The 19,196-nt window shown below is 42.3% G+C and overlaps 1 protein-coding gene across 1 annotated transcript in view; it reads right to left on the reverse strand.

Annotated features, from left to right (window-relative positions):
- Positions 1-15,151, reverse strand: part of LOC116520423 (integrin alpha-D-like) — a 53,820-nt gene extending 38,669 nt beyond the window's left edge. The window contains exons 1-9 of the mRNA XM_032234614.1: positions 15,032-15,151; positions 9,527-9,641; positions 8,389-8,501; positions 7,520-7,584; positions 6,904-7,018; positions 5,725-5,855; positions 3,113-3,258; positions 1,587-1,740; positions 1-148 (exon numbers count right to left, since the gene is read on the reverse strand). The exon at positions 1-148 is cut by the window's left edge and continues 3 nt beyond it. Coding sequence (XP_032090505.1) covers positions 1-148; positions 1,587-1,740; positions 3,113-3,258; positions 5,725-5,855; positions 6,904-7,018; positions 7,520-7,584; positions 8,389-8,501; positions 9,527-9,641; positions 15,032-15,074 — 1,030 coding nt within the window. The 5' untranslated portion in view covers positions 15,075-15,151. The remainder of the gene's footprint in view (positions 149-1,586; positions 1,741-3,112; positions 3,259-5,724; positions 5,856-6,903; positions 7,019-7,519; positions 7,585-8,388; positions 8,502-9,526; positions 9,642-15,031) is intronic.
- Positions 15,152-19,196: the final 4,045 nt, after the last annotated feature.

The raw sequence follows: 19,196 nt of genomic DNA on the forward strand, positions 1-19,196 counted from the left end.
CTATGGCAAAAATTTTGCTCTGAAGACTGTTCTGGATGTCCTTGAGAGCATCAAAATTGTTCACGGCGAAAACATAGTTCATGGAAGGTTCGGAGGCAATAGTCATGAGTTCTTGACGAGCAGTTCCTCTTGAGAAAGCACGCCCAACCTTGATGGCATGCCAGAAAGGGCGAAGGGAGATAAAGGCAGAGACTGTATTGAGAAGACCAATCACCATCACTACTCTGCTCGCAGTAAGGATTCTGTATGTTAGTCGTCCTCCCCTGCATTTTGAAGAGTTGTCTTTGGTTGACAGAGTGAGAGAGAACAATACAATTCCCCCTTGACCATCTGCTCCTATTGGCTAGCAGCTCTCTCTATATATATATCGGAACAATCAGAGGAAAATAGCATGTTCTGGATTTCTTATGCAGGTAAGAAGTCCTTGAGTTATGACCATAATAGAGCCTGGAATTTCCATTGTAAGTCATAACGATAATGGCACCCACTCAAATGACTAGATAAGATAACCTTTATTGTAAATTTTTACAGTGGGCACACTGGCACACATTAAAAATTAAATTCTGTTGCCTGCTCTCAAAAGATTGCATATATCTATCCATATGCATAACACACATAAACACAAGCTATAAACACACACATATACATGTATATAGCATGTGTATATCTGTATAACATGTATACCATATATATGGTGTGCTTGTGGTGTGTATATAATATATACAGATGTATATAGGTATACATATGTATATTAAACACTGTCCATCTTGAGTACATAGCAGAAACCGGAAACTTGAGAAGTCACAAGGTTGATGCTACGTGGAACAAAACTGTGGCTGAATCTGGATGTTCTGCTTCGGATACCCCGAAGCCCCCCCACCCAGGAAAACACATCATGAAGAGGATATGTAGCATCCCAGATAATCCTGCAGACCCTGCCCAAGCATTAGCTTCCGTGCTATGTCCTGGATAGAAGGAATTGCCACTCATCTATTTTGCCATCCTCACCACTCTCTGTCTGAAGCAGTAATGCTTCCAAACCAGTATGTAATACAGGGGTCCTCAAACTTTTTAAACATGGGGCCAATTCATGGTCCTCAGACTGTTGGGGGGGGGATCGGCTGGGGGAGCATGTCTATGTGGTCATGTGACAGGGTGGGCGTGGTCAATTTAGCAGTCCAAACAATACATACAAATTTAACTTTAATTTGTTATGTTCCTTGGGGTGGAAAGCAGATTAGTGAAGGAATGTGGCAGCCTTGGTGTGCATGTGAGGAACCTCTGTTTGTGTGTGTGTGTGTGTGTCTGTCTGTCTGTCCCTCTCTATCTCTCCCTCTCTATCTCTCCTTCCCATAAATTGTGGTCACATTGACCTTAGAACTGTGCAACTGGCAGTAAAGGTGAGTTAGTTATCAAACATCTGGAATGTGGTCATGTGATCGTAAGATATGTATATGTGTGCAGCTGTTCAAATTCCAGAAGCGAGTCATAAGTTGCTTTTGGGGAATCCATCATAATTCTAAATGGTCACTAAGTGACCAGTCATTAAGCAAGGACTATCTATAATGTTCTGCTAATGTTCTCACCCCGATGGCAAAGCGGATAATGTTAGCCCTTTGTGCTTCTGGAATCACATCACTGTATTCTAGAGGATCTCCTGATTTTTCTCCATCAGTTATCACAATGAGAACTTTAGATGCATCACTGCGGGCTCCTTTTTCGGGGAGAAACATTTCACGCCTAGAGAAAAATAAGAAAAATGAGAATAATAGTAACATGTTAAACCTCTACCTTCCTTCTTTCCCGGCCAGTTTCTGAAAAACATGGTCTACAACTCAAGTTGCTAAATGTCTATGGAGATTCTCAATCACCCAGGTCACGGTTGTCCCAAAGGTGCTTTTTCAAGAGGCAACTGGACCTTCTTGTTATTCTTTGAAGCCATGTCGCTTCAGCTCGGAAGAAGCTTCTTGGATGAGAAGTGAAACATCTTCAAAGGACAACAAGGAAGTCCAGTTGCCTCTTGAAAAAGCATCTTCGGGATGATCTACAGACGAATGCCCTGTAAAGAAAAAAGAAAGAAAATCTTAGAGAAATTAACAAATATTCAATAGAAGTAATTTAAGAATAAAAATTAGGGATGAGCATAGGTTTGCTCCATTTATCGGTTTAAAGGAACGAAATGGAGGCCTACCTCCATGGCCCTTATATTAACACTCTAGGAAATGTTAACTTAACCAGGAAGCCAAAAAGAACTTTCTTTTGCAGATATTGGGGTAGGAGAAGAACAGGCAGAATTGGGAGGTGGACTTAAGCTTGTCATCAACTTAGAATGGTTACATTCACACAAGCATTTCAAGTCCAGCCCCTTTTGAATTCTATTCTTAGCTAGTGCCAATTTAGTGCTGACCATTAGTTGACACAATTGTCTACAGGCTTGAGAATCAATCTTCTGAACTGCAATTTAATATATGATCCTGATCGTGCATTTACATCAATGGTGGGTTTCAATTTATTTTACTATCAGGTTGCTTGTGTGCGGGCTTGTGCAACGCTGCTGCACATGCGAAGAAGCGTCCGGGCAGGTAGGCAGAACCTCCTGCCACCACCACTACCAGTTCGCCCGATCCAGAGCAAACCAGCAGAAAGCCACCTCGGAGCCAAAGTTGCACAGTGGTTAGAGTGCAATACTGCAGCCACTTCAGCTGACTGCTAAGCTGCAGTTTGGCGGTTCAAATCTCACCGGCTCAAGGTTGACTCAGCCTTCCATCCTTCCAAGGTGGGTGAAATGAAGACCCAGACTGTGCGGGCAATATGCTGACTCTGTAAACCGCTTAGAGAGGGCTGAAAGCCCTATGAAGCGGTATATAAGTCTAACTGCTATTGCTATTGCTATTTACATATATTCAGTGTGGTAACCGGGACCAGAGGATCTGGGTGATGGACCCAGATTGGATCCTGCAAAATCAGGATAGCAGATGTGATGGTGCAATAATTTTTTTTTTAACCACAATGTGTATCGATCCTCTTTTAAATGCAAGTAAAAATAAGCATTCTGGACTAAGCAGCTGAAGTAAACTGTTAAATTAAGAAGAACCAACCAATGAAAACTTACACCACTCTCTGGATATACGTAGCTGTGTAAGTAGCTCCATGCAGCTGCCAGATTGTTTTAATCAAGTCATCTGGATTTGGGGTAGTTTTGAAAAGGAGAAAGTCAAAATGTTCTTCATATGAACGTGAATACTGGGACAAGCCAAACTAGAGAAAGGGAGAGAGAGAAAGAGAGAATTATCATCCTTTTAAAAACTATTATTTTTATATGATAATTGGTTGCCTACTTTGCTGTAATACCAGGTGTTTAATGACACATTATAAAATCTAGATATCAGGTCCAATTGGTTGGGTAAACAGAGTTGAGGAAGTTAATAAACCGTAGGCCTGTTTCACAGATGAGGAGGAACTATTATTCTTGAAATATATTTGTCAGCATTCAACTAAAGGAAACAATCTATGTGTATGTGTTTTTATGAACATTTTATGTCTTCCTTAGCTTCGTTTTGTTCTTTTATTCCCCCCCCCTCCTTTTTGGAGTTTGTTATTTTAATTTTGTGAATAAAATAAAAAAACAATATGCTGGGTGGGGGATAGCCGCAAAACCCTGGGCAATATAAAAAAATCTGTAAGAACCGCCAAGGAGGAATATAATCTAATATCCTAGGAACACGTCACAGGATCCAACTAATCTTAGCAGCAGCCGCATGGGAATACATCCAGATTTTCAAAACCTTTGGGAAAGCTGGCAGGGTGGAGGCCAATCTAATCTCAGGGATTTGGTTGTTCCAAAATGGAGGCACAGCAACGGAAGAGGCCTCAGGATAACATGCTTTAATTGAGAGAACACACAGCATGCTTAGTCTGCTAGCCCTAACGGGACAGTTAGAAGTGATTGAAGAGAGGTAGCAGCACCCCCTGGTCATGTGAACAAAATTCAGAACCACACATATTTATGACCATACACACCAGGGGTGGGTTTCTCGCCCCGTTCCAACCGGATCGGTTGGAACGAGGCCGGCGGCGTCCTCACGCACGCATGCGGCGCGCGCACGCATGCACGCGGCGTCCTTGCGCACGCACGTGGCGCGCGTGTGTGCGCGTGCGTGCGCGCATGCGTACTAGCATCTGCGCGATGCTCCAGCTGCTCCTGGAGGATCACGCAGGCGTTCTGCGCATGCGTGGAAAGCGCGAAATTCGAAAAAACCGGGTAAGGAGCGGGCGCGGGGGGGGGGGCTTCGCCGTTCCCGGAAGTTACTTACTTCCGGGTTCGGCGACCAACCGGATAGCAGGGACCGGTGCGATCCGGTTGAAACCCAGCCCTGATACACACCCTGCCATCACTATCTCCACCCCTAGCAGACTAAGCCTTCATTATCTCAGAGGTGGTATCCGCAGGTTCTTGCCAGTTCTGGAGAACCAGTAGCGGAAATTTTGAATAGTTTGGAGAACTGGTAAATATCACCTCTGACTGGCCCCGCCCCCATCTATTATCTGCCTCCCAAGTCGCATCTGATTGGGAGAAAATGGAGATTTTCCAGTATCCTTCCCTGGAATACCCATCAAACCACGCCCACAGAACTGGTAGTAAACAAATTTGAATCCCACCACTGTTTGGAGGAAATCTAAGTGACCTAATCACATCCATCCACCTGTTCCAGAAGTGTCAAACTCCCAGCCTATGTGCTGGATGCGTCACATGCTGGCCACGCCCACTCCCAGTTAGTCAGAAAAAAGTTGTGGTATGTCATGTGACAACGTGATGACGTGAGTTTGACATTCATGGTCTATTCATTCATTCATTCATTCAATCAATCAGAGGTGGGTTGCTCCTGGTTCGGCCCGGTTCGGCCGAACTAAAAGAGCACACGCGCATGAGCAAACTAGTAGTAAAACTGGTAGAAACCCAACACTGGTGCAGTTATTAAGTTAGTAATATGGTTGTTAAATTAATCTGGCTCCCCCATTGATTTTGTGTGTCAGAAGGTCGCAAAGATGATTACATAATCCAAGCGACTCTACAACTGTTACAAATATGAATCTGTTGCCAAGCATCTGAATGTTGATCATGTGATCATGGAGATGTTGCAATGGTCATAAGTCACTTTTTTCAGTGCCATTGTAATTTCAAACAGTCATTAAATGAACTGCTGTAAGTCAAGGACTACCTGCATTACAATAAAAATTCTAAAAACATTTTAAAACAATTTTAAAAAATTAAAACATCCAAAATAAATATACATATAGGTTATAAGACACAGTCTGGAAACAAACACCACAACCACCACAGTATGGAAACTACCACAGATTGAATATCGAAGGGCCCCTAATAGAAAAAGCGTATTTTACAGGGGTGAAATTCAGCAGGTTCTAACAGATTCTGGAGAACCAGTAGCAGAAATTTTGAATAGTTTGGAGAACCAGCAAATACTACCTCTGGCTGGCCCCAGAGTGGGGAAGAAATGGGGATTTTGCAGTATCCTTCCCCCGTCACGCCCACCAAGCCACACCCACAGAACTGGTAGTAAAGCAATTGAATTTCACCACTGTTATTTTAGTATAGTAAAAAATTGAATAATGATTATATACTACTGCAGATTTCACCAAGGGACTCAACATTTTCATCCTGAATATTACCATTTCATTCAACCGCCTCTGATCTCTTAACATTACCTGAGTGTTTGTATTTTGGAAGCGCTTAATGACCTCAGAAATAAAGGTCTTCATTTGTGAGAATTGTCTAGTATTTATGCTCCCTGAACCGTCAATCAGAAAAACGATGTCAGCAGGGCGTCTGGCACATTCTATGGAAGCGAGGTCAATGGATAAGAAAATGGGGGGGGGGGGAAGAATAGCATAAAGTCAAGCAGATGACAAAATAAATAAAATAGCATATATAATAAATAAATTATGCAAAAAATGAATCTGTCTAAACTTAATGCACTTAGTACAGTATGTCTGTGAGATACTGCAAGTTGACTGACATTTAATTATCCCACATGCTTCTTCGAAATGAGCTGATCTTCATCGTTGTGTGTGTAATTCTACAAGGATCTTGCTCAAACTTAATTCAGAATAAGCTGCATTCAGCTCAATGCATCTGGGTCTCCTGGAGAGTTTAGGTAGTCCTTGTCATTATTGTAATTGACCCTGAAATATGGATTTTAGTCACGATTAGAGTCCTCAAGAGCCATGGTGGCGCAGTGGTTAGAATACAGTACTGCAGGCTACTTCTGCAGACTGCTGGCTGCAAGCAGATCAGCAGTTTGAGTCTCACTGGCTCAAGGCTGACTCAGTCTTCCCATCCTTCTGAGGTTGGTAAAATGAGGACCCAGATTGTTGTGGCAAGAGGCTCACTCTGTAAACTGCTTAGAGAGAGCTGTAAAAGTACTGCGTAGCAGTATATAAGACTAAGTGCTATTGCTATCACATGACCAGATTGGAAGTTACTTCCAATTTTAATGACAGTTCTTATGCAATTACAATGGTTGTTAAATTAATCCATTTTCCACAATGGGCATTTTTTTTGGTTGGAAACCAGAAGTAAATACTAGAAGCCAGGAAAAAAAAGTCACAAATTGTAGTCACACGATTGTGGGACACCATAAATTACTGTAAAGGTGTACCAGTTGCCAAACACCTCAAATGTAACTTGATGTGTCTATGTGACTATTGTAACTTCAAAAACGGGTTATACTTTGCTCTGGAGAGGTCAGTTGTAACTTCAAACAGTTGTTAAGTACCTGGTCGTACGACTATGGAAAAATATGAATGATAAGGTAGGTTTACCTTATCTGACATAATATTTTCACATAGTTGACCTTTTTTCTTTTTCTTGCATCTGGATCTCACCTGGCAGTTTATCAGGAAAGCGCTGGATTTGCCTCAAATTCTGGTCCAAGAGGAAGCAATAACCTTTGAGATATATGTATTCCCCACATGTTTGGTGCACTCTGGGTCCACACACCTGTAGGGGCAAAAAGAACCATTTCCAGTGACCAGGCATAGAAAATCGGGCAAGGTCAAACTCCATTTAAATTATTTAATCTTTTTTTAACTTTGAATTTTAATTATTTTACTCCTGGTTGAATTGCCTCCTAATATCAGCCTTCCAATGAAGACCCAGCTTGTTGGGGGCAACATGATGACGCTGTAAACTGCTTAGAGAGGACTGTAAAGCACTGTGAAGTGGTATATAAATCTAATACTTTAGATTTACAAGACGGATGTCAGCTCTCCAAGGTAGAAATCAGAGGCACGCAAACCAATGCTACTCTTATTACAAGGTTATAGTAGCAGAACTTTGCAAGTCTGAATGTGCTTCTTCCCTTTATCTTCATCCTTTGTCACTTCCCAAGGATCCAGTGTCCTGCAGTTAGCTTTTCAAGACCTCCTAATGTGTGCAGTGCTGCCACCTGTTATGCAAAGACCTAGATCATTGCTACCAATGTAATGACAAAGACCTTACCAACACTTGAGAATCATGGGCCGAAACAGATAAACCAAGAGACATGTTGACTGCATCAGCAGGTCCTGAGAAGGCCAAAAAATAATAATAATAATAAAGTAAATAAAACATACCCACCAAAGAGCATTCACTAAGAATTTTCATTCTAAATTTTATTTTATTTATTCATTCATTTTGATGCTGTCCATCTCCAAATGACTTGAAAGGAAGGAAGGAAGGAAGGAAGGAAGGAAGGAAGGAAGGAAGGAAGGAAGGAAGGAAGGAAGGAAGAAAGAAAGAAAGAAAGAAAGAAAGAAAGAAAGAAAAAGGTGAAAGGGAGGGAGGAAAGAAGGAAGGGAGGAAGGAGATTTAGGAGGGAGGGAGGAGAATTAGGAGAGAGGGAGGGAAGGAGGAAGGAGAATTAGGAGGGAGAGAGTGGGGGAGTGAGTGAGTGAGGGAGGGAGGAGAATTAGGAGAGAGGGAGGGAAGAAGGAAGGAGAATTAGGAGGGAGAGAGGGAGGGAGGGAGGGAGGGAGGGAGGAAGGAAGGAGAATTAGGAGGGAGAGAGTGAGCGAGCGAGGGAGGGAGGGAGGAAGGGAGAAAGGAAGGAAAGACGGAAGGAGAATTAAGGCGGAGGGAGGGAGGAAAGAAGGCTTGATTTGTCATGCTAATGAAGTACAATAAAATTTACATAGTCTGTCCCTGGATAACTTAAACACAATAAACTATTCTCTGGAAATTCAATATACATATAAAATATAACTTTAAAATATGAATTAAAATATTTAGTACTGATGTTCCTCGTGAGGAACATAGGTAATAAATAAGTCAATATTAAATGCCGAGGTTCCTGCCTTAAAAATCAAGGGATTGAAGAGTTCAGTGCTTACTTTGGAGGTCCATCTCCTGGCATCCGCCTGTTTTGCTTGAAGTCCCCTGGCATTTGTACAGATTCCCTGTTTCATTCACTCCTCCCTGTTGAAGTGGAGCACCTACTAACACCCTGTCAATAGGAGGGGAAACGCAGACAAAGTAGAATAGGCAAATCAGAAATCTACCCACAGAAGGACCCAATCAGGACTCAGCTGTTGAGATTAACCAACCAGAACTCAGCACACATACAAAAAGTAAAATCTCTTAATGTTGGTCAATGCTTGCTTTAGCTCCCACCACTCCAGATAATCCAAGTGGTCAATGGTGAATTTTTTCAGTGCGCATGTTGCTCTGATGAGTTTGCTGAGCCACGTGATCCAAGGAGACAGAGACATGAAGACAGTGAGCTGTTCAGGGTTCTAAAACAGTGTTTCCAATTTGGCAATTTGAAGTTGGGTGGACTTAAACTCCCATAATTCCTCAGCCAGCATGGCTGGCTGGGGAATTCTGGGAGTTGAAGTCCAGCAATCTTTAAAGGTCTATGGAGATTCTGAGTTGCCCAGGTCATAGTTGTCCCAAAGATGCTTCTTAAAGAGGCAACTGGACTTTTATGGTTTTTCTTTGAAGATGTTTCGCTTCTCATCCAAGAAGCTTCTTCAACATAGGAGAACAAACTCATCAGGACTAGCTTCATCAGTCCATCTGCATTTAAAACATAAAGGGTGCCCATTTGAAAACAGTAAAGTCCACATTTTGGACAGAGGGGACCTCTGGTTTGAAAGAGGGGTCAAAGAGGCCATCTTTGTCAAAATCGAACAGCTCTCTCTCCCCAGAGGGGGAGGGATACCACACCATCTATTTCCAGTCTACATCACAGTCCTTTCAGCAGTTCCAAGAAGGGTCCACACCCATTTGCACTACTCAGCTGACTCTGATGACCACAGGTGGCCTTAACGACTTGCTAAAAGAATTCAAATGACCAGCCCATTCCCCACCATTTAGTCAGAGCTGAAGAAGCTTCTTGAAGGAGAAGGGAAATGTCTTCAAAGAAAAACAAGAAAGTCCAGTTGTCTCTTGAAAAGCCAGCTTTGGGATACCCATATTTAACTTGCCATGGTTGAGAAACATTATCCTAGACAGACTGGGGTCACCTACCCGCCATTTGTGCCACTGCCAAATTGCACCACGCTGTAGCCAAAACTCTTCACCCTTTCCCGGAAGATGACCGGTTGTTCAGTGTCCACACTAAATCCATGACATGGGGTCAGCACTGTGGGTATTAAACAAAATAAAGATTTTCTTTAGCTTTTTTTTCTACAGCAAGAAGAAAGGCAGAATAAGCTTTAACATTTCTTTGGGCATAGGGGTGTTTGCAATCAGCCATGTTCTGCACTGTTTGTAACAATGAGACTCATTCAGGAATTACGGCTTCTGTACCAGTTGTATAAGAGAGCATAAGAAGTCCTTCCTGAGCACCAGCAACAGAGATGGTATTCAGCCAGTTTGGACTGGTTTGGGCAAACCGGTAGCAGAAATTTTAACGTTCACCGAACCAACAAATACCACCTCTGGGTAGTCCCGCCCCTGCCTGCCTGGTCGCCACTCGCTCCACCCACCCGCTCACCGCTCACTCCGCCCACCCCATCACTCATGGCAAGATGGCCACACCCACTCCATCACATGACCCCCACCACTAAGCCACGCCCACAAAACAGGTAGTAAAAAAAAATGAATCCCACCACTGACCAGCATCCAAAAACAGCAGTTTTGTTAGGCAATCAGTTGTGCCTATTCCTAACTGACTTCTAAGTTCATTTTGAATCTGCTCGTAAAGTCAGGAAAGAAAGAAGAACATCAAGATATCCTCTGAGGGAAAAATTCTATCACTAGACCAAAAACAACAAAAAATGTCTTGATTGTTGTTGGTTTTGTTTTGTGTTTTTGTTTTGGGGTAATTTGAAGAAGTGGGCAGCTGTGCATGCAAGAGGAAAAATCTTTTTCGGGAGTGTTAAAAAAAGGAAGAAAATGACTTAGTATGTGGCAACATCAACTTTTAAATTCATTTGAACGATGTCATCATTATGACTGTAGAAAAATAGAGCTGGCTTCCTCATTTACAGGGCAGTTGTTTTAAAAAATACAAGCTTTAATGATTTAAATAACATGCCCACCCCTATATTAGCTAAGAGGGGGAAGTCGCAATATACCATGACAATGTAAGTTTGACACCCCTGTTCTACATCATTTGGAATTGTTCATTATATGATTGGGATAAAAGATCAAAGATGCAAATATACATGGATCAGAAGATGGGAAATGAGCCTACAATTGGTTTTGCACATCATTTTAAACCAAGTTTTGCTTAAACTCTGTTCATTGACGTAACTACAGTTAACAGGTCCACAAGACTATAAGCCATGCAGTGGTGGGTTTCAAATTTTTTTAGAATCTCTTCTGTAGGTGTGGCCTGTTTTAAGTGTGGCCTGCTGGATGGGAGTGGCTTGGTGGTCATGTGACTGGGTGGGCATGGCCAACTTGTAAAATGTGGTGAAACCCACTTAACAACACTCTTGCTTAGCAACCAAAATGTTGGCTCAGAAACTCTGGCATTTGAAGCACACAAGTCTTAAGCTGTCAAGCTACAAGACCCTTGAACCCCTAACCCTTTAGAAAAAAAGCCCAGGGGTGATCAAACTTGACAGCTTTAAGACTTGTGGACTTCAACTCCCAGAATTCCTCCTCCAGTCATGTTGGCTCAGGAACTCTGGCATTGAAGTGTGCAAGACTTAAAGCTGTCAAGTTATAAGACCCTTGCACCCCTAACCCTTTAGAAAAAAAACCTCCAAGGATGTTCAAACTTGACAACTTTAAGACTTTAAGGTTTAGATAGGACTCTTAGAGACGGGTGGGGTGATTGGTGATCAAGCCAATCAGCGGGGTAAGCGTGATGCGGACGGGCAGGGGGAGGGAGCTGGAACCGGTTCTAAATGGCACAGTAGATTTGTGGAACCTCTTCTATAGAAGAGGTTAGAACTGGCAGGAACCCACCTCTGAAGCCATGGTTTATAAACCATTTACAATGTGAGAACACTACTGTGGATATCTAGTACAAGTCACAGTGATATCACAGGTACCACGATGTCCTTATGCAAATCATGCTAATTATAATTATCACTTAAACATGAGCCAGCAGTGTGGAGCAGCAGCCAAAAACGTTAACAGAATCCTTGGTTGTATAAACAGACAAAGAATGAGAATCAAGTGAAGTATTAGTACCACTTTATAAAACCCTAGTAAGACCTGAAATACAGCAACCAATTTTCATCACCATACTACGAAAAAAGAGGTTGAGACTATGGAAAAAGTGCAGAGAAGAGCAACTAAGATGATCAAAGGCCTGGAGATTAAGCCACATGAAGAATGGCTGCAGGATTTCAGTTTGGCTAGAAGCCTAAAGAAAAGAAGGACTATGGGGTGACATGATAGCAGTATTCCAGTATTTGAGGGGCTGCCACAAAGAAAAGGGGGGGGGTTCAACTTATTTTCCAAAACACCAGAAGGCAAGGCAAGAAACAATGGAGGAAAACTACTCAAGGAGAGAAGCAACGTGAAATTGAGCAGAAACTTCCTAACAGTGAGGACAATCAACCAGCTTTCTTCAGAGGTTGTGGGTGCTTCTTCATCACTGGAGGTTTTTAAGAAGAGACTGCACAGCCGTTTGTCTGAAATGGTATAGAGCAATGATGACTAACCTTTTTCTAAAAGTGTGCCAAAACTATGCGCACGTGTGCTATTGCGAGCACGTGGCCACCCACCTGCGCATGCGCAAGCAACCCACACCCATCATACATGAGCGGGCAACCTGCAAGGGGAGGATTTTTGCTCTTCCCAAGCTCCGGAGGCTTTCCTGAAGCCTTGGGAGGGCGAAAACGGCCTCCCCCCGCCCTCCAGAAGGCCGAAAATCAGCTGGCACATGCATGCACGCCAGAGCTGAGGGCTGCCGTGCCAGCAAATGTGGCTCCATGTGCCATCTAGGTACGCATGCCATAGGTTCACCATCATGGGTATAGTGTCTCCTGCTTGAGCAGGGGGCTGGACTAGATGACTTCGAAGGTCCCTTCTATCCGGTGGTGGGATTCAAAATTTTTTACTATGGTTCTGTAAACGTGGCTTGGTGGGCGTGGCAGGGGAAGGATTCTGCAAAATCCCCATTTCCTCCCAACCAGCTGGGACTCGGGAGGCAGAGAATGGATGGGGGAGGGGCCAGTCAGAGGTGGTCTTTACCGATTCTCCTAACTTCTCAAAATTTCCGCTACCGGTTCTCCAGAACTGGTCAGAACCTGCTGAATGCCACCTCTGCTTCTATCTCTATTCTGATTGATCAATCAAAACTACAGTATTTGTAAACTGGGTTCTAATGCTGGGAGGTCTAAAGGCACAAAGAAACTTCTGCATTGATACACAATTGATACCCCTCAGGTTCCCTATTTGTAACAAACACAAATTACTCTAATAAATAAGTAAATAATAAAAATCCAATGCATATTTTTACGGTGCAATCCAGATAGACCTATCAGTAAACCCCATGGAACTCAGTGATATTTACTTTTGCAGAGAAATTTGCTGACTCAGCCTGGGTCTCAATTCTGCACTAAATGCCCATTCTCCTGTACAGGGAATCCCCGACTTACAACCCCAATTGAGAACAGAATTTCCATTGCCAAACAAGGTGGTTGTTAAATGAGTCACACCTGATTTTAGAAGCTTTTTTTTTTTTTGGCCACTGCTGTTAAGTGAAGCATTGCAGTTATTAAACTAATTCTGGAGCCATTGAACAAACCCAGCTTTCTCCATTGATTTTGCTAGTCAGCAGCCATCTGGAAAAGTTGCGAACGGTGACCACCTAACCGTAAATACACACTGGTTGCTCACTGTCTGAATTTTGATGACATGACCATTGGGATGTAGAAATGGTCCTAAGGGCAACGACTGATCATGTCACACTTTTCATTTTAGAGAAGCCTCTCTCCCCCTCACTCCTGAGAATGAAATATTTTGGGGGATATTAAAAGAGGCAGAATATTATACTTCCCTAATGCAGAAATGGGGACACATGCTCTTAAAGGCAGAAAGCAGCCCCATGTCTTTCTTAATGTGCCCATTAAGAAAGACTGCGCCAGCCTATTGACAAACAAAAGGCCTTCACCTCTTGCGATGAGATTTAAATTTACCTCCTCCTCCACCCAAATTCTAAGAACAGGATGTGACCTTTTAGGACATAATAGGATTAACCCACCACCATTAGACTAGCAAAAGACACAGAACTCAATAAAGAACTCAATTGCACAACCCCTGGCGGCACTTCAGATGTTGCACAACTTCCAGCAGCATCTCCGAAACCTATAAAGATCCATCCACTCATTCAATTGGCTGCCCCAGAACCACCTGCTGTTGGTGGTTCCGTTCATCATCCTTTCCAGTTGGCTCCATTTTGTTTCCCACGCCTTCCTCCTGGCTTGGAACTGAACCAGATGGATTTTTCTTCCAACACAGTGCGGTTGAATGGTCACTAAAGAAATGCTTTAAAGAAAGAAGGTCTACCTGCCTTTTAGGTAGCTTTCCCAACACAACCAAAACATTGTCTCCTGCATCCCCAGGCCTTGTTTTCCATACAGGTAGTCCTTGACTTACAAGAGTTTGCTTAGTAACCATTCGAAGTTACAACAACACCGAAAAAAAGTGACTTATGAATGTTTTTCATAGTTACGACCATCCCAGCAACCCCATGGTCATGTCATCAAAATTCAGACGGTTGGCAACCAGTTCATATTGATGACCTTTGCTGTGTCCCAAGATCATGTGATCCCATTTCGCGACAAGCAAAGTCGATGGGGGAAGCCAGATTCACTTAACAACTGGCTTACTAACTGATCAACTGCAATGATTCACTTAGCAACTGACGCAAGAAAGGTTGTTCTCCTCTGAGTTCCCTCTAGACTGGCTCGGAATTCCAGTCTTTTCCAAATATTTTGGAAAACTTTAATTTATTCTTCTTGCGAAACGCCCTAAGACTGCCTGCAACACCATAACGCAAAAGGAGAGGGTTAAAGAGGAAAGGCATACAGAGGAACAAATAACGAAGCAATCTAGTTTGGTCTAGACCAGGAATCTCCAAACATGGCTGGCTGTGGAATTCTGGGAGCTGAAGTCCACCAGTCTGAAAGTTACCAAGTTCAGAGGCCTCCTGGACTAATGGTTAAGGCGTCTGGTTAGAAACCAGGAGACGGTGCGTTCAAGTTCTGCCTTAGCCCTGAAAGCCAGCTTGCTGACTTTGAGCCAGTCACTCCTTCTCAGCGCAACCCCACCTCACAGGGGTTGTTGTTGCAGGGAAAATAAGAGAAGGCAGGTGTGTTAGCTATATTCACCACCTTGAGCTACCTGGATTTTTAAAAAAATCTAATTAATTAATTAATAAGCAACTGAGCCTAGCAAATGCAAGAGAATAAGAAACACGAACTCCACAATAACCCTGATATATGCATCTATCTATCTACCGTATCTATCTATCTATCTCTATCTATCTATCTATCTATCTATCTATCTATCTATCTATCTATCTATCTATCTATCTATAGATAAAGATATATAAAAGGCACTTGCCAGCAACAGCTGAGAAACAGAAAAACAGCTGTAGAGACTCCATCCTCCACTGTTGACAGTTGGCTGCATCCAACCTTTCTAAAGGTCAGTGAATGGAGGGAACGTTTATCTTTCCCCAAGTGGGTGTTTCAGCCATGGCTTAATGTCGCTGATTCGCACAAGGCAGCTGGGATAAAGGGGAAGCTGCCTCATGAATCAGGGGGGGAAGTGTGTGGTTATGTTGTGGGTTGGCGCAGGCCAAAATAGAAGATTAAAGTAATTTCTCAGGAAATGACTCATCAAGCTTATCTCCATGCCTGCCATTATCTTTTCACACATTCTACATGTTTTGTGGCTGTTTCGAAGCTCATGAAAGTCATAAACTTATTTTGAGAAAAATTGAATTGGGATTGGTTATAGCTCTCTGCATCTTCGGCCTGCAGAGTCCTACTCTCGTTATCTGGGATGAATGAAGAACAAATCGAATGTTACACATAGGCTAAACACCTATAAGGCAGTCCTCGACTTATAACAGTTCGTTTAGCGACCATTTGAAATTTCAAGGGCCCTGAAAAAAGTGACTTATGAGTGTGTGTTTTTTTTTACACTTACGGCCGTTGCAGCCTCCCCGTGGTTGCCTGGCCAAAATTCAGCTGATTGGCAACTGACTCATATGTATGATGGTTGCAGTGTCCTGGAGTCATGTGGTCCCCTTTTGCGACTTTCTGACAAGCAAACTCAATGGGGAAACCAGATTCACTTAACATTTAACTGTTACTAGCTTAACAATTGCAAGGATTCACTTAACAATTAAGAAAGGTCATAAACTGGGGGCAAAACTCCCTTAATAACTTGTCTTGCTTAGCAACAGAAATTTTGGACTCAATTGTGGTTGTAAGTTGAGGACTACTGTCATTGGCTCTTTGTTCCAAACCAAAAGACCAAATGAGGAAACTGTGGCCAAGTTAAATGTTTTTGGAGAATCTCAGTTATCCAGGTCATGGTTGTCTCAAAGATGCTTTTTTTTTTTTCAAGAGACAACTGGATTTTCTGGGTTTTCTTTGAAGATGTTTCGCTTCTCATCCAAGAAGCTATTATAAATCCTTCCATTCCTCACCATCCAGTCAAAGCTGAAGAAGCTTCTTGGATGAGAAGCGAAACATCTTCAGAAGAAAAATCAGAAAGTCCAGTTGCCTCTTGAAAAAGCAGCTGTGTGGCCAAATTATTTATTGATTTATTTATTTATTTATTTTAATTTCTGTAGTTGCCTCTCTCTGTTAATCATTCTCAGTGGTTCACAATTAAAAAAATATTAAGCTGAAATACTCAAAACATTTTAATAATAATAATAAATTTAAAAACTAATAGAACAGTGTTTCTCAACCTTGGCAACTTGAAGATGTCTGGACTTCAACTCCCAGAATTCCCCAGCCAGCGAATGTTGAAGTCCAGACATCTTCAAGTTGCCAAGGTTGAGAAACACTGCTGAATAGAAGCATCCAAATTATTGTTGTGGCTTGATCAGGTTGCATATTAAAATTAATTACTTCCCTCCCTTGGACAGTTTGAAGTTCCATTGTCAGTTTATAAGTTAGTCCACACAAGAAGAACTCCCAGAGGTATCAGCTCCAACTTTGTTGTGTGGTTACATTACAGAATCTTGCAAGACTGAAAATATATCTCTCCCCCACCTCCTCGCATTTACGTTGAAAATACTAGAGAGGGTCCTTTTTTCAGACTTTGCCACCCCTGCAATGCTTTGTGGGCTGAGTTTCCTCTTATCTGGCTGCTGTCTACTTACACTCTTCCTTCTTCTGCCTCCCAAGGCCATTCCCACATACCCTTTCATCCATGGACTTTACAGATCTAAAATATTATATTAACTGCTTCCTTCTTCTTCGTGCTTCAACACACTTACAGTATTTAATAACAAAAATTTTAGAGACATACAGGTAGCCCTCAACTTACAGCCACAATTGAGCCCAAAATTTCTGTTGCTAAAGTGAGGCATTAGTTAAGTGAGTTTTGCTCCATTTTATGACAAATCTTGCTACATTTGTTAAGTTAGTAACCTGGTTGTTAAGTGAATCTGGTTTCCCCCTTGACTTTGCTAGTCAGAAGGTTGCAAAGGGGGAATCACATGACCCCCAGGGAGACTGCAACCATGATAAATATCTGTCAATTGCCAAGCGTCTGAATTTTGTTGTTGTTGTTGTAAATGTGTTTTTATTTTCCATTTCATTTTCATACAGTCACATATATACTGTGCATAACCGGGGCCATATAACATTAAACAATAAACACAGCCATTCCTCTTGTCGACAATACCCCCAAAAATAGAAACCCAATGTACCTCTTCGACCCTCCATACACCCTTTCTTTCGCCCCCCTCCAACTTCCCTTCTTCCCTCCATCATTCCCCTCTACCCTACTTCCCCTCACCCTCTACCACTCCTCCCAAGCGTCTGAATTTTAATCACATGACCATGGGGATGCGACAACGGTCTTAAAGTGTGAAAAATTATCATGCCACTTTTTTTCAATGTCATTGTAACTTTGAATGGTCACTAAACAAACTGTTCTTTGTCAAGGACTACCTGAAATGATTTTTCAAACTTGGCAATGAAGAGCTTCTGTGCCTGAGACAAATTTCTTGTGTGCTTAATCACACTTGGGCAAATAAAGTATTCTTTTCTGTCCTATGAACAGTTGATATATTCAAGGTCCCAGACTCTATTCCTAAGCTACAATATATCACCAATATAGGATAGGATAGGATAGGATAGGATAGGATAGGATAGGATAGGATGGGATGGGATGGGATGGGATGGGATGGGATGGGATGGGATGGGATGGAATAGAATAGAATAGAATAGAATAGAATAGAATAGAATAGAATAACAGAGTTGGAAGGGACCTTAGAGATCTTCTAGTCCAACCCTCTACTCAGGCAGGAAACCCTACATCAGACAAATGGCTATCCAACATCTTCTTTAAAACTTCCAGTGTTGGAGACAAGTTGTTTCACTGGTTAATAGTTCTAACTATCAGGAAAATCCTCCTTGATTCTAGGTTGCTTCTCTCCTTGATTAGTTTCCACCCATTGCTTCTTGTCCTACCCTCAGCTGCTTTGGAGAATAGCTTTAGTCCCTCCTCTTTGTGGCAACCTCTGAGATATTGGAACACTGCCATCATGTCTCCCCTAGTCCTTCTTTTCATTAAACTAGACATACCCAGTTCCTGCAACTGTTCTTCATATGTTTTAGCCTCCAGTCCCCTAATCATCTTTGTTGCTCTTCTCTGCACTCTTTCTAGAGAACATATTTTTTATATTGTGGCGACCAAAACTAAATTTATCCTTTACTCAATGGGAGTGGAGAAACAGCCGGATCTAATGAAGAAACAAGTCATGTCCTGTGTTTTGCAAGTGCAGAACAGTCAACCATGCAGAAGAAGAGTGTGGCAAGGCTGCAGACCAAGAAGAAAAGCAATTTCCACTTCCCACATTTTCTCCCTGTTATGTGCCAAGCCTACTCGGCACCACTGCCAGCTCTCATTTGCCTTCACTTTTCTTTTTCGTTTTTTAAATCTTTCTTTCCATTTTTCCACCAAGTCATAGAGATGCCTCATTTGCATCAGCTCATCTTATGCTGGCATCTGGAATGGATGAAGCATGCTAAAATTTCAGGAACGGCATCTCACCATACTGTCACTTTGTAAAGTTTATTTAAAAGATGTGGAGACTCTGGAAAGAGTGCAGAGAAGAGCAACAAAGATGATTAGGGAACTGGAGGCTAAAACATATGAAGAACGGTTGCAGGAAGTCTAGTTTAATGAAAAGAAGAACATAGAGTGACATGATAGCAGTGTTGCAATATCTCAGGGTGCCACAAAGAAGAGGGAGAAAAGAATAGTTTATTCTCCAAAGTATCTGAGGGCAGAACAAGAAGCAATGGGTGGAAATAAATCAAGGAGAGAAGCAACTTAGAACTGAGGAGAAATTTCCTGACAGTTAGAACAATTAATCAGTGGAACAACTTGCCCCCAGAAGTTGTGGGTGCTACAACACTGAAGTTTTAAAGAAGAGATTGGATAACCATTTGTCTGAAGTGGTGTAGGGTTTCCTGCCTAAGTAGGAGGCTGGACTAGAAGACCTCCAAGGTCCCTTCCAACTCTGTTATTCTAT

This window comes from Thamnophis elegans, chromosome Z (genome assembly GCF_009769535.1).
Source record: "Thamnophis elegans isolate rThaEle1 chromosome Z, rThaEle1.pri, whole genome shotgun sequence".
NCBI classification, from domain to species: Eukaryota; Metazoa; Chordata; class Lepidosauria; order Squamata; family Colubridae; genus Thamnophis; species Thamnophis elegans.